Here is a 13,227-nt window from a genome sequence, read left to right as displayed (position 1 = left end):
TTGCTCAGTTCTTGGTCTTAGGGCTGTTTCACAATACAAGTGCACTGCAGATCGGTTCCGGATGTGTTAATCCATGCACTTTTTTAACATATTTTTTATGTGTTTCTTGATGCATACCGGATGTTTTTTTATTTTTTTTCCTCACTATACTGCAGTTCGCTGCATTTTTTTTTGTGTTTTTTTTTTTTTTTTTGCATTTTTTCGTGTTTTTTTTTTTTTTTTTTTTTTTACTACATTCCGGTGCAGGAAAAATGCAGTAAGTTCTTTTTTTTTTTATACTGGAACACCCTGGAGCTGACCACACTGGTGTAGACTATGCTATGCAGCATTGTATGTATGTTTTTTTTTTTTTTTTTTTTGCTATCCCACACATAAGGTTATTGATCTGCCATAAAGAAAAGATATGTTGGCTCCTTACCTTTAAAGTATAACTAAAGGCAAAACTTTTTGTTAATTTTGGATAGAGTGCAGAGGGCTTAGAATGCTTGTCATTGCGGTCTATGCCCCCCCCCCCCCCCCCCTTAGGGAGATTCACTCTCTTTATTTGTCGTGCTTACCATTATCATTGAAAGTAAAAGTAAATCCCAAATTATGGGTTGTTCCCAGAAAAGTAATAGAGGGGAAATTTTCCAATGGCGACACTAGTTCTGGGGACAAAGGAATTTCTTTTGCTTGCGGGCATTTCCTTTCACTTCCTTTTTGGCTATGGGACACAGGTCTATCGAAAATAAAAACAAAAAAAAATGTGTTGCCTGTAGTTCTATTTTAATACCCTATGTATAGCCCATAAGCTATATTTTTTAGGCCTAAATCCACATATCAATAAAATAATTTTATCTTCATGGATAATCTTTTCTTCTTTTCTTAATGTATATTTAAAGGTCATGAAACCAAAGCTTTGTTGCCCATAAGCTATATTTTTTAGGCCTAAATCCACATATCAATAAAATAATTTTATCTTCATGGACAATCATTTCTTCTTTTCTTAATTTTTATTTAAAGGTCATGAAACCAAAGCTTTGTTGAACAACAATGGACCTCGCTATAAACGTAGTAAACTTGAGAGACAAATGAACACAGATGTTTTTTGGTGTGTGCTAATTCTCTTAATTATGTGCCTACTCTCTGCTATAGGTAAGAATTTATTTTAATTAGGGCTTCATCTGCTAAATGTTACTGCATTTGCCATTTCTATTCTGTACCTCAGACCCACAGCCATGCCGGTTTGCAAATTGAAATTGATGTAATCCGATTCCTGCATCATTTCACAGTTCGCACTGCGAACCGATCTGAGGGTGTCATTAACTTTACATTGACACTCAGAGCGGTTCGCAGATGTCAGTGTGAACCGCTGACGATTCAGGTGCAGTGCTGCAACTCGCACAGGAATCGCACTTCTGCTTCTGGCATCACACAAGTGTGAACCCAGCCTCAATGAAAGGCATGCAGTCTTCTGAATTGGAAGAGTTTTGGATTATTTTTCTGTAGATAATTGTTCTTTATATTAGATTGTCTGGCATTATTCCCTAAATTATTCAAGGGCAAATCCATGTCTGTGCCTGTTTTTTTTGACAAGTGAGGTAATAGCACCTTTTGTTTATAGTGATGGAACTCCTTGTGCTTTGTCCTGGCATGTTTCACTATTCAAATATCATAATCTTATACACACTGCTTATCTTTTTCATGCTGATCATTTTTGATTAACAATACACATTGTGATAGGTGAATATTTTGATGATTTATAAAGTATGTTGAAACCGTAAGTAGTTTATCCTTTGTATTAAAAATCTCTAAGGTCCCGTTCATACACCATATTCTGTACTGATCAGCAAAGCATCATCTCGTTGATTCCCTTCTGATTTTTGCAGAATGGTAGGCTGACAAACTTCCACCTAAACGGAAGAGGACAGATTCCCTTACTTTTTTTATTTATTTTTTTACATGGACCCGATTGGACCCAGAGGTAGGCAGTTGTAAATGGACACAAGTCTGTTTTACACTCTCCTGTCCATAGGGATTAATGGACACTTTCTATCAGGTCTGCCGACAGGCAGACTTGGACAGAACAGCCATGTGAATGGGGCCTTTTTCCTAAATTACGGGACACAGGATATAGTAATTGGGTGCATTGGGTTTTTCTGCTGCCTTCAAGGAACTAGCCACTGGCAAAACAAAGCTGTAAGGACACATCTGCATCAATCACTTTCACTCCCACCCTGCCTAAGTTTGTGTCTTAGAAAAATGGACGTCCTTTCTCCTCCTGAGAAAAACTTGGTTTTCAATCTTTTAATCAAGATTTTTTTTTTTCATATTTGAATTTTCTTTGGTTGTTATAAAACTAAAAGGTGTTCCTCTTGCAGTCTTCAGATCAGTTGATCCCACATATTGCCTTCAGAGGCGTACCCAGACCTCACTGAGAAAAATCAAGGGTGGCTTGCAATATGTGTCTTTTGACACTGGACTTTGCAATAGGTGCTCGTCTGGAACCTGTGGTGCAACACGTTAAATCAGCTACCGGGTGCCTTACAGGTCCAAAGATGTACTGCACATGCGGGTTGAGGCCTGTCCCGGAAGAACCCCTAAAGAGTTTGCCCATCCGAAATACAAATCCATTTTAGATGGAGCATATCCTCTGCATACTGCCTGCCAAAATTGAACTAGATTTCAGGCACTGCTCATCAGCAGGAGAAGAGCTCTGCCCCAGATTTGATTCAGGGACTAATGCTGGTTTAGGCCTTTTTGGTCACAAGTCAGGTTGGGTATTTATCACCACACCATTTTTTTGAATCATGCTTCTCCTGGGTGTCCACTGTGGGTCACACTGCACATACCAATCTGTGCATGCTCTGGAAATGGCATTTATGTATCAGAACCTCCCTAAGCACACCTGCACCCATGATCCTTCAGGAAAGTACTTTGGCTACTCTGTCTCCATTGACAAGTCACAGATGGTATTTTTACCCTTCTACAGCATTGTAGAAAGACCCCCCCCCCCCCCACCGTGGGAATCACTCGCATGCTTCGTATGGTGGGTCACAAGTGCAAGGGCAGCAGTCCTGTGGGCTTTGTAATGCACCAAATGTGCGGTGCTAATCAAACTTGAATATAAATATATTTAATGTGTATTTCTGAAATATACAAAAGTATCAAGAGGTCCATATTTGTAAATCTTCCCAAAATGCCAAATTGTGCAATAAATTGTCCAGAATTGAACCACCGTGAATCCCACTCCATGTGGATCTCCACCACATTGAAAGCACAGTAAAGGCTAGATATATATGACTTTCAAATTATACGGAAGTCCTATATTGTATGATGTAACTACAACCACTAATAGGCAGGGCTCAGGATTCAAAAGAACAGCCAATACAAAACATGATAGATTACTTTCTCCTCAATTTGGCATCCTGTATACATGTTGAGAAAAAGAGACCAAGCACTCCATATAGTATAAAATACAATATGATGATTTATTAAAACAAAATAACTGCACTTGCGCATATATATATATTAACTGCAGACTTTCAGCTTTAATTTGAGGGTATTTACATCCAAATCAGGTGAAAGGTGTAGGAATTACAACAGTTTGTATATGTGCCTCCCACTTTTTAAGGGACCAAAGGTAATGGGACAATTGGCTGCTCAGCTGTTCCATGGCCAGGTGTGTGTTATTCCCTCATTATCCCATTTACAAGGAGCAGATAAAAGGTCCAGAGTTCATTTCAAGTGTGTTTTCTGCATTTGGAATCTGTTGCTGTCAACTCTCAATATGAGATCCAAAGAGCTGTCACTATCAGTGAAGCAAGCCTTCATTAGGCTGAAAAAAACAAAACAAACCCATCAAAGAGATAGCAAAAACATTAGGTGTGGCCAAATCAACTGTTTGGAACATTCTTAAAAAAGAACGAACCGGTGAGCTCAGCAACACCAAAAGACCCGGAAGACCACGGAAAACAACTGTGGAGGATGGCCGAAGAATTATTTCCCTGGTGAAGAAAACACCCTTCACAACATTTGGCCAGATCAAGAACACTCTCCAGGTGGTAGGTGTATGTGTGTCAAAGTCAACAATCAAGAGAAGACTTCACCAGAGTGAATACAGAGGGTTCACCACAAGATGTAAACCATTGGTGAGCCTCAAAAACAGGAAGGCCAGATTAGAGTTTGCCAAGCAACATCTAAAAAAGCCTTCACAGTTCTGGAACAATATCCCATGGCCAGATGAGACCAAGATCAACTTGTACCAGAGTGGAGAAGGAAAGGAACTGCTCATGATCCAAAGCATACCACCTCATCAGTGAAGCATGGTGGTGGTAGTGTCATGGCGTGGGCATGTATGGCTGCCAATGGAACTGGTTCTCTTGTATTTATTGATGATGTGACTGCTGACAAAAGCAGCAGGATGAATTCTGAAGTGTTTCGGGCAATATTATCTGCTCATATTCAGCCAAATGCTTCAGAACTCATTGGACGGCGCTTCACAGTGCAGATGGACAATGACCTGAAGCATACTGCGAAAGCAACCAAAGAGTTTTTTAAGGGAAAGAAGTGGAATGTTATACAATGGTCAAGTCAATCACCTGACCTGAATCCAATTGAGCATGCATTTCACTTGCTGTAGACAAAACTGAAGGGAAAATGCCCCAAGAACAAGCAGGAACTGAAGACAGTTGCAGTAGAGGCCTGGCAGAGCATCACCAGGGTTGAAACCCAGCGTCTGGTGAGGTCTATGCATTCCAGACATCAGGCTGTAATTGACTGCAAAGGATTTGCAACCAAGTATTAAAAAGTGAAAGTCTGATTTACGATTGTTAATCTGTCCCATTACTTTTGGTCCCTTAAAAAGTGGGAGGCACATATACAAACTGTTGTAATTCCTACACCATTCACCTGATTTGGATGTAAATACCCTCAAATTAAAGCTGAAAGTCTGCAGTTAAAGCACATTTTGTTTGTTTCATTTCAAATCCATTGTGGTGGTGTATAGAGCCAAAAAGATTAGAAGATTAGAATTGTGTCGATGTCCCAATAGTTATGGACCTGACTATATATATATATATATATATATATATATATATATATATATATATATATATATATATATATATATATATATATATATATATATATGCCACATTGTTTGATGTAATTGAACTTTCTCAACCTACAGAGAGGTTGGATTCAAAGACACCCCTGAAAATCAAAGTGATGCAGCAGCCTAGTCCATTTTTCAGAAATTTTATTGCAACAACTCAAAATAGTACTCAGTAGTTTGTATGGTCCCATGTTCTTGTATGCATGCCTGACAATGTCGGGGCATGCTTTTAATAAGACGGTGGTGTCCTGGGTATTTCCTCCCAGATCTGGACCAGGGCATCACTGAGGTCCTGAACAGAAAGAGGTGCAACCTGGCGGCGTTGGATGGGAACGAAACATAATGTCCCATAAGAGTTCTATTGGATTTTGGTCAGGCAAGCAAGGGGGGCCATTCAGTGGTATCAATTCCTTCATTCTCCAGGAACTAGCTGCATACTCTCGCCACATAAGGCCGGACATTGTTGTGTACCAGGAGGAACCCAGGACCCATTGCACCAGCGTAGAGTCTGACAATGGTTCCAAGGATTTCATCCCAATACCTAATGGCAGTCAGAATGTAATTGTTTAGCCTGTAGAGGTCTGTCTGTCCCTCCGTGGATAAGCCTCCCCGGAATATCAATGATCCACCACCAAACCGGTCATGCTGAATGTTACAGGCAGCATAACCTTCTCCAGACCCTTTCACGTTTGTCTCATGTGCTCAGGACGAACCTGCTCTCATCTGTGAAAAGCACAAGGTGCCAGTGGCGGACCTGCCAATTCTGGTGTTTGACAAATGCCACTCCAGTAGTATGTTTCTGATTGTTTGGTCAGAGACATTCACACTAGTGGCCTTTTGGAAGTCATTTTGTAGGGCTCTGGCAGTGCTCATTCTGTTCCTCTTTGCACAAAGGAGCAGATACTGGTCTTGCTCATGGGTTAGGGACCTTCTGCAGCCCTGTCCAGCCATCCTAGTGTAACTGCCTGTCTCCTGGAACCTCCTCTATGCTCTTGAGACTGCTGACACAGCAAACCTTCTGGCCCTGGCACATATTGATGTACCATCCTGGAGGAGTTGGTCTGCCTGTGCAATCTCTATAGCAGGGATATGCAAACTGTGCTCCTCCAGCTGTTGCAAAACTACAAGTCCCATCATGCCTTTGGGTGTCATGCTTGTGGCTGTCAGTCTTGCTATGCCTCATGGGACTTGTAGTTCTGCAACAGCTGGAGGGCCACAGTTTGCATATTCCTGCTCTATAGGATCCAGATATCGTCTCATGCAACCAGAAGTGAAAGTGACACTAGCCACATGCCAAACCAGTGAAAAACAGAAGAGATGAGTAGAAAAAAAAAATCAGTTTCCTCCACCTGTAAAACCATTTCTGTTTTGGAGGTTGTCTCACTGTTGCTCATGTAGTGCATTTGTTAATTTCATTAACACCAAAGCAGCTGAATCTGATTAACAGCCCCCTCTGCTACAACTGACCAGATCAAATATCCCAGGAGTTTAATTGATTTGATGCTATCATCTGATTAAAAAGTGTTCCTTTAATTTTTTTGAAGCAGTGTGTGTGTGTATCTATATATATATATATATATATATATATATATATATAATATCTCAGCGCTGTATGGAGAGGTCATAGACTGCTTAATCACACTACCGGTTGTGTGATGTCACTCTATGTAGCTCCTCCTATGTGTTTCGTCAGAGGTGACATCTTCCGGAGCTTGGACACTATACTTGGTCATCATGCATTATATACCCTCTAGTTAACAGGAGAGAAACCAAGCTACATTTTGGAAACAAGGTGGTTCCCAACTCCTAATCATAAGGATATGCCTTTAAATAGAACACATCATGCACCAACCAATGGTTATAAATTGGTAGGACAGCTATTAATCTATAAAAAGAACAATTCTAAAAAAAAAAAAATTAAAGGTTGTAAAATGTAGCCTTCTTAGGGAGGAAACCAAAAAGAGCTAAAAAAAAAAAAATTTATAGAAGGAAAATATTGACAGTGAAGACAGGGGTGTCGAAAAATAATAAGTGTTAAAATCCCAGTCAGTCGTGCAGGCTTTGCAGGCATTTGATCCTCTAACCATTCTAGGAGGGCTTGCAGAGTAGCTTCTTGAGGACTTGACACCAATAGCCCACACTGCAGTCCCCTGTTTGAATTGCAGCATTCCTCTGTGTCTTCCCTTTTAACCCTTCCTAGGTTATTGTCTAAGGAAGAAATCTCAGTTATGATGTCTGTGTTTATAGTCCAAATTGTAGCCATGACAGCGGAAGTAGAGTACAGGGACCTGCAAGCATGATTTCATGTCCTCTCCTCTAGAGTTCATCACTAAATTTCTTTAGGCTGCAATTGTTTCTTTAGTAATTTGCTGGTGAGGAGGATTGTACCTTATCCTTCTTTTGAGGACTGGTCTTACACGGAGGCGTAGTCTGCAGGTATTACTCCAAATTTTAAGAAAATAATCTCGCTTAACACAGTCTGCACCATTCTAGATGCATAAAGTGACTAGTTTGTGTTCTGTAAAAAGCCCTCAACCTGTTAGGACCCTGCAGTGCATTCCTTATTGCATCCAGTCTTATATAGTGATTGGCCTAACCCAAAAAGTTTTGCCCAGCAATACCCTATGGAAGAGGAGTTTCCAAAGAACTGGTTTGACCCCGGTGTGACCCTTTCTTGACCAGACTGACTATTGAGGACATCCCTCTGTTTACAGACATAGAAGCCCTTTTTTAAGGCCTTTTCCTTTGCAGGTCTTTTTCTGCATTCTGCCATGTGCACCTGCTAGACCAGTGGTTCTTAACCTTGTTGGAGGTACTGAACCCCACCAGTTTCATATGCGCATTCACCGAACCCTTCTTAATTGAAAAAATAAAATATGATTTTTTCAAATTCAAAACATAGGTATATATTTAGATATATATTTATAGGGTTAGAGCACTGGTCTTGTAAACCAGGGGTCGCGAGTTCAAATCTCGCTGGGGCCTCCCTGCAAGTGTTGGCGACTGTATCTCAAAAAACAAAACCATTAAGAACAAAGAACAAAACCATTAAAACATGGGGTGTCAGGAGGGCACACACTGGGGTGGGGGGGTTGGGAGGGCATACCATGGGGTGTCAGGAGAGAACACACTGAGGGGGGAGGTGTTGGGAGGGCATACTATGGGGTATCAGGAGGGCACACACTGGGGGGGGGCTGGGAGGACATACCATGGGGTGTCAGGAGGGAACACACTGGGGGGAGGTGTTGGGAGGACATTCCATGGGGTATCAGGAGGACATACACTGGGGGGGGGGGGGTTTTGGGAGGGCATACCATGGGGTATCAGGAGGGCACACACTGGGGGGGTTGGGAGGACATAGCATGGGGTGTCAAGAGGGAACACACTTTGGGGAGGTGTTTGGAGGGCATACCATGGGGTGTTAGGAGGGCACACATTGGGGGGAGGTGTTGGGAGAGCATTCCATGGGGTATCAGGAGGGCACACACCAGGGGGTATTCACAATGCTTTATTGAGCTAAATGAAAAGGACATGCATTTCCATCTGTCAGCTAACTGCACCTCTATGCTAAGCTGCAGTAATTCAGCAGACGTAGCATAGAGGTGCTTGTAAACTAATCCACCATGTACAGCTAGCTGAGCCTACCTCCAAGAACATTCACTCGGCTCCCTCTGCTCAGCTGCTCACACTTCCCTCTTCCAGGCGGGCGCGATCTCCGTGGTCAGGCACATCCCCATCCTGCCCACTCACGCAGCAAGCAGCCTGCAGGAGATAGGCTGGAAACCTGCTGGGGGAGGTACAGGGGGCGGAGTGTCAAGTGTCTATGTGTAATGGCTGTGAGTTGTCACGACCGCAGCTCTGATTTCCCGGGGTGCGCTCGGCCTCACAATCAGTAATATTTTCTCGGGGGGAGCAATTGCCCCTTTGTCCCCCCCCCCCCCCCCCGCCGAACCCTGGAGACTGACTCACCGAACCCCTGGGGTTCGATCGAACCCAGGTTAAGAACCACTGTGCTAGACCTTAGCTGTCTCATCCAAAGGTTTGTCCCTCCGTCGTCCAGCAACTGGAGCTCATTCCTGTTACCCTACTCTGATGTGTTGATGGGCTAGCAGATAGATATACAGTTACAGTTGTGTTCAAAATTATTCAACCCCCAACGCTGTAAAGGGTTTTAAGGAATTTAGTGTACATTTGTAATTGTATTCAGAATGAAATCCTACAAGGACTTCTTAAAGAACCATATGCAACTAAAATGACATCAATTGGTTTTGTAATACAGTAGTAAATGTTTCTTTTGTGAATTCTTCATTGACACAATTATTCAACCCCTTAACCGCTTGCCGACCGCCGCAAGTAGATATACTGCGGCGGTCAGCCCCGGCCAGGCAAAGTGACGTATATATACGTCACTAGCCTGTCACCGGTTTGTGAGCCAATAGCGGGCGAGCGCGCGCCCGCTCCGGCTCGTTCACGGAGGAGTCCGCGTGTAACCGGCGGACCCGATGTCCGCCGGTCACACTACGATCGTCGGTAGAGCGGGAGAAAGGCGGGCGGCTTATGTAAACAAGCCGCCTGTCATTCTCCCCTGTGTAAAAATGGAGATCAGACGGTTTTACTATGTAGAACCGTTGATCTCTGTTTTTACAATAGGAGACATGTCCCATCACAGTTAGAAACACGCCCCTAGGACACACTTAACCCCTCCGTCTCCAATACAGTTAACCCCTTCCCTGCCAGTGTCATTTTTACAGTAACAGTGCATATGTATAGCACTGATTACTGCAGTAATGTCACTGGTAACCCCAAAAGTGTCAAAAATGTCAGTCAAGGGTCCGATCTGTCCGCCGCAATGTCGCAGTCCCGCAAAAAAAATCGCAGATCGCCACCATTTCTCGTTAAAAAAAAAAAAACACCGAAAATGACAAAAATCTTTCCCTTTGTTAGTAAACGCGATAACTTTTGCGCAAACCAATCAAAATACGCTTTTTTGCGATTTTTTTGATTTTTACATTTTTTTTTTTGGGAATTTCATATAAAAAAATGTGAAAAATATTGTTATTTTTGCAAAATTTACGCTCTTTTTTTGTTTATAGCGCATGATCAAAAAATCGCACAGGTGATCAAATACCACCAAAAGAAAGCTCTGTTTGTGGGAAAAAAAGGACGTGAAATTCGTTTAGGTACAGCGTCGCACGACCGCGCAATTGTCCGTTAAAGTCACGCAGTAAAAAATTGCAAAAAACCCCCTGGTCAGGAAGGGGGTAAAATCTTCCGGGGCTTAAGTGGTTAAAGACTACCACTCTGAAGAACAGAGGTTCATTGAAGTGTTTTCAATCAGGTATTGAAAACACCTGTGGATGTCAGGGAGCAGCAATAAAGCCTAATAAGCACCAATTAGGCAGCTTTAAAATGACTGTGATACTCAGCTCCTTCTAGACATTTACTGGTGTGGTTACAAACATGGTGAAGTCAAGAGAATGGTCCAGGAAGACAAGAGAAGAGGTGATTACTCTTCACAGGAAGGGCAATGGCTATAAGAAGATTGCAAAGATGTTAAACATACCAAGAGACACCATAGGAAGCATCATTCGCAAATTCAAGGCAAAGGGCACTGTTGAAACGCTTCCTGGTCGTGGCAGAAAGAAGATGCTGACTTTGACTGCTGTGCGCTACCTGAAGCATAGAGTGGAGAAAAGTCCCTGTGTGACTGCTGAGGAACGGAGAAAAGATTTGTCAGATGTGGGTACTGAAGTTTCTGCTCAGACAATACGGCGCACACTGCGTAATGAAGGCCTCCATGCCAGAACTCCCAGGTGCACCCCCTTGCTGTCTCCAAAGAATAAGAAGAGTCGACTGCCGTATGCCAAAAGTCATGTGGACAAATCACAGAAGTTTTGGGATAGTGTTCTGTGGACTGATGAAACAAAATTAGAACTGTTTGGGCCCATGGATCAACGCTAGGTTTGAAAGAGGAAGAACAAGGCCTATGAAGAAAAGAACACCTTGCCTACTGTGAAGCATGGCGGGGGGTCAATCATGCTTTGGGGCTGTTTTGCTTCTGCAGGTACAGGGAAGTTTCAGCGTGGGCAAGGTACCATGAATTCTCTTCAGTACCAGGAGATATTGGATGACAATGTGATGCAGTCCGTCACAAACCTGAGGCTTGGGAGACGTTGGACCTTTCAACAGGACAATGATCTCAAGCATACCTCCAAGTCCACTAGAGCATGGTTGCAGATTAAAGGCTGGAACATTTTGGAGTGGCCATCACAGTCATCAGACTTAAATCCGATTGAGAACCTCTGGTGGGAATTAAAGAAAGCAGTTGCAGTGCACAAGCCTAAGAATGTGACTGAACTGGAGGCTTTTGCCCATGACGAATGGGCGAAGATACCTGTAGATCGCTGCAAGACACTTGTGTCAAGCTATGCTTCATGTTTAAAAGCTGTTAAAACTGTAAAAGGATGTTGTACTAAGTACTAAGATTGAATGTCACTTGGGGGTTGAATAAAACTGATAATGATGTGAGCACAGAAAAGACATTTGTGGTTATTTCATTATAAATGTTATGTAATATTTGTCTGACCTACACGTGCCTCTTTGATTTAATTGTAAGCAGGATGACTGAATGATCAAAATCAATGTCAAACTGGCCAAAACAATCAATTTCAGTGGGGGTTGAATAATTTGAACACAACTGTAGGTCCATATATATTTCGAGACGGGCACAATTTTAGCTTTTTCCAGTGTTTGCCAAAACATATTTAAACTATAGTTCTAGAATAGATGGGCTGAAAGTGCACACACTCCGGTTTAATTTGAGGGTATGTACATCCAAATTGGAGGAAGGGTTTGGGCATTATAGCTCTTTAGAATAGCCATCCATCTTTTTCAAGGGACCAAAAGTAATTGGACAATTGAATCAAAATCGGTTTCATGGCCAGGTGTGGGCTACTCCCTCCTTATTTCTTCATCAATTAAGCATGTAAAAAGTCTGAAGTTGATTCTAAGCATGGTATTAGGAATTATTTTACCGAGGAATTTACCAATTAGAAATCCTACAATGTGATTTCCTGGATTCTTTCCCCCCATTCTGTCTCTCATAGTTGAAGTGTACCTATGATAAAAATAATAGGCCTCTCTCTCATCTTTTTAAGTGGGAGAACTTGCACAATTGGTGGCTGACTAAATACTTTTTTGTCCAACTTGTAAGATTAAACTTTTTACAACTCTCAAGCGCAGGAACATTTATTCCTTTTTTGCTGTTTAAAAGGACCTGATGCTCTTTGAGGGTGTATTTTTTTTTTTCAGGTGGGTTCCGGTTGTTTGGTTGAGCCCCTGTTGCCTTGTTGGCTAATGTTTAGCCTTGGAAATGTTTAGGTTGTTCCCACCTCTCATGTTTAACACTGCTTTGGGATGTCCCAATGGTTATAAATATCAGGAGGTGCATCCGTCAATGAACATAAGAAAAATGTATTTCACCCAGATAGCAGTCAAGGCACTGGTTTTCCAATACCGATATACCTGGTTGGGTCGACCTCGAAACTTCACTAGCTCCGGGAGGGGATTTACCCCTTCTTCTGCTCGCAGACAGATGGAAATACCTAAATCTTAAAAACATATCCCCTGCTTTGAAATTCTCCATCTTTGCCTGGAGGCGCTTCTCTAACCTTGAGACACTTTGACACTCCTCGTATCTTCAGTTAAAACTGAGATATTCCACATTTTCATCCCTAATCGAAACACCAGTACACTGCAAGCCTTGGGCATTGCACACTTATGTGACTTTGGATCAAGTAACCGAACTCATTCACTGGAAGAATTGACAACTAAATACAATCTCCCTCAATGCACAATTTACGTGCATGAGAATTCTACACTTCGTGAAACACAATGACCCACCGCAACTCCAAATACACCACGGATTAGGGGTGGTCCTACTTTCTACCACCCCTCATAAAAAAAAAACACATCTCATGTCTGTATAACCTCCTACAACTCAAATCCTCCTCCAACAAATCAGCCAACATGCTTAAATGGGAGAAAGACTTAGGCCAAACATTCTAACTCATTGATTGGGAAAAACGCTATATAGGCAATAATTAAAGGATCCCGTTGTTCAGGCCATTGAG

The 13,227-nt window shown here is 42.2% G+C and overlaps 1 protein-coding gene across 2 annotated transcripts in view; it reads left to right on the top strand.

Annotated features, from left to right (window-relative positions):
* The window catches only part of ATP10A (ATPase phospholipid transporting 10A (putative)), a 454,793-nt gene that overhangs the window by 252,558 nt on the left and 189,008 nt on the right, over window positions 1–13,227 (top strand). For both annotated transcript variants that reach the window (XM_082245265.1, XM_082245266.1), the window contains exon 5: window positions 1,003–1,134. In XM_082245265.1, coding sequence (XP_082101391.1) covers window positions 1,003–1,134 — 132 coding nt within the window. The remainder of the gene's footprint in view (window positions 1–1,002; window positions 1,135–13,227) is intronic.

This window comes from Pelophylax lessonae (assembly GCF_965119305.1).
Source record: "Pelophylax lessonae genome assembly, chromosome: 2".
Lineage (NCBI taxonomy): Eukaryota > Metazoa > Chordata > Amphibia > Anura > Ranidae > Pelophylax > Pelophylax lessonae.
Note: the sequence above shows the minus strand (reverse complement) of the source record. Positions and strands in the feature narration are given on the sequence as shown.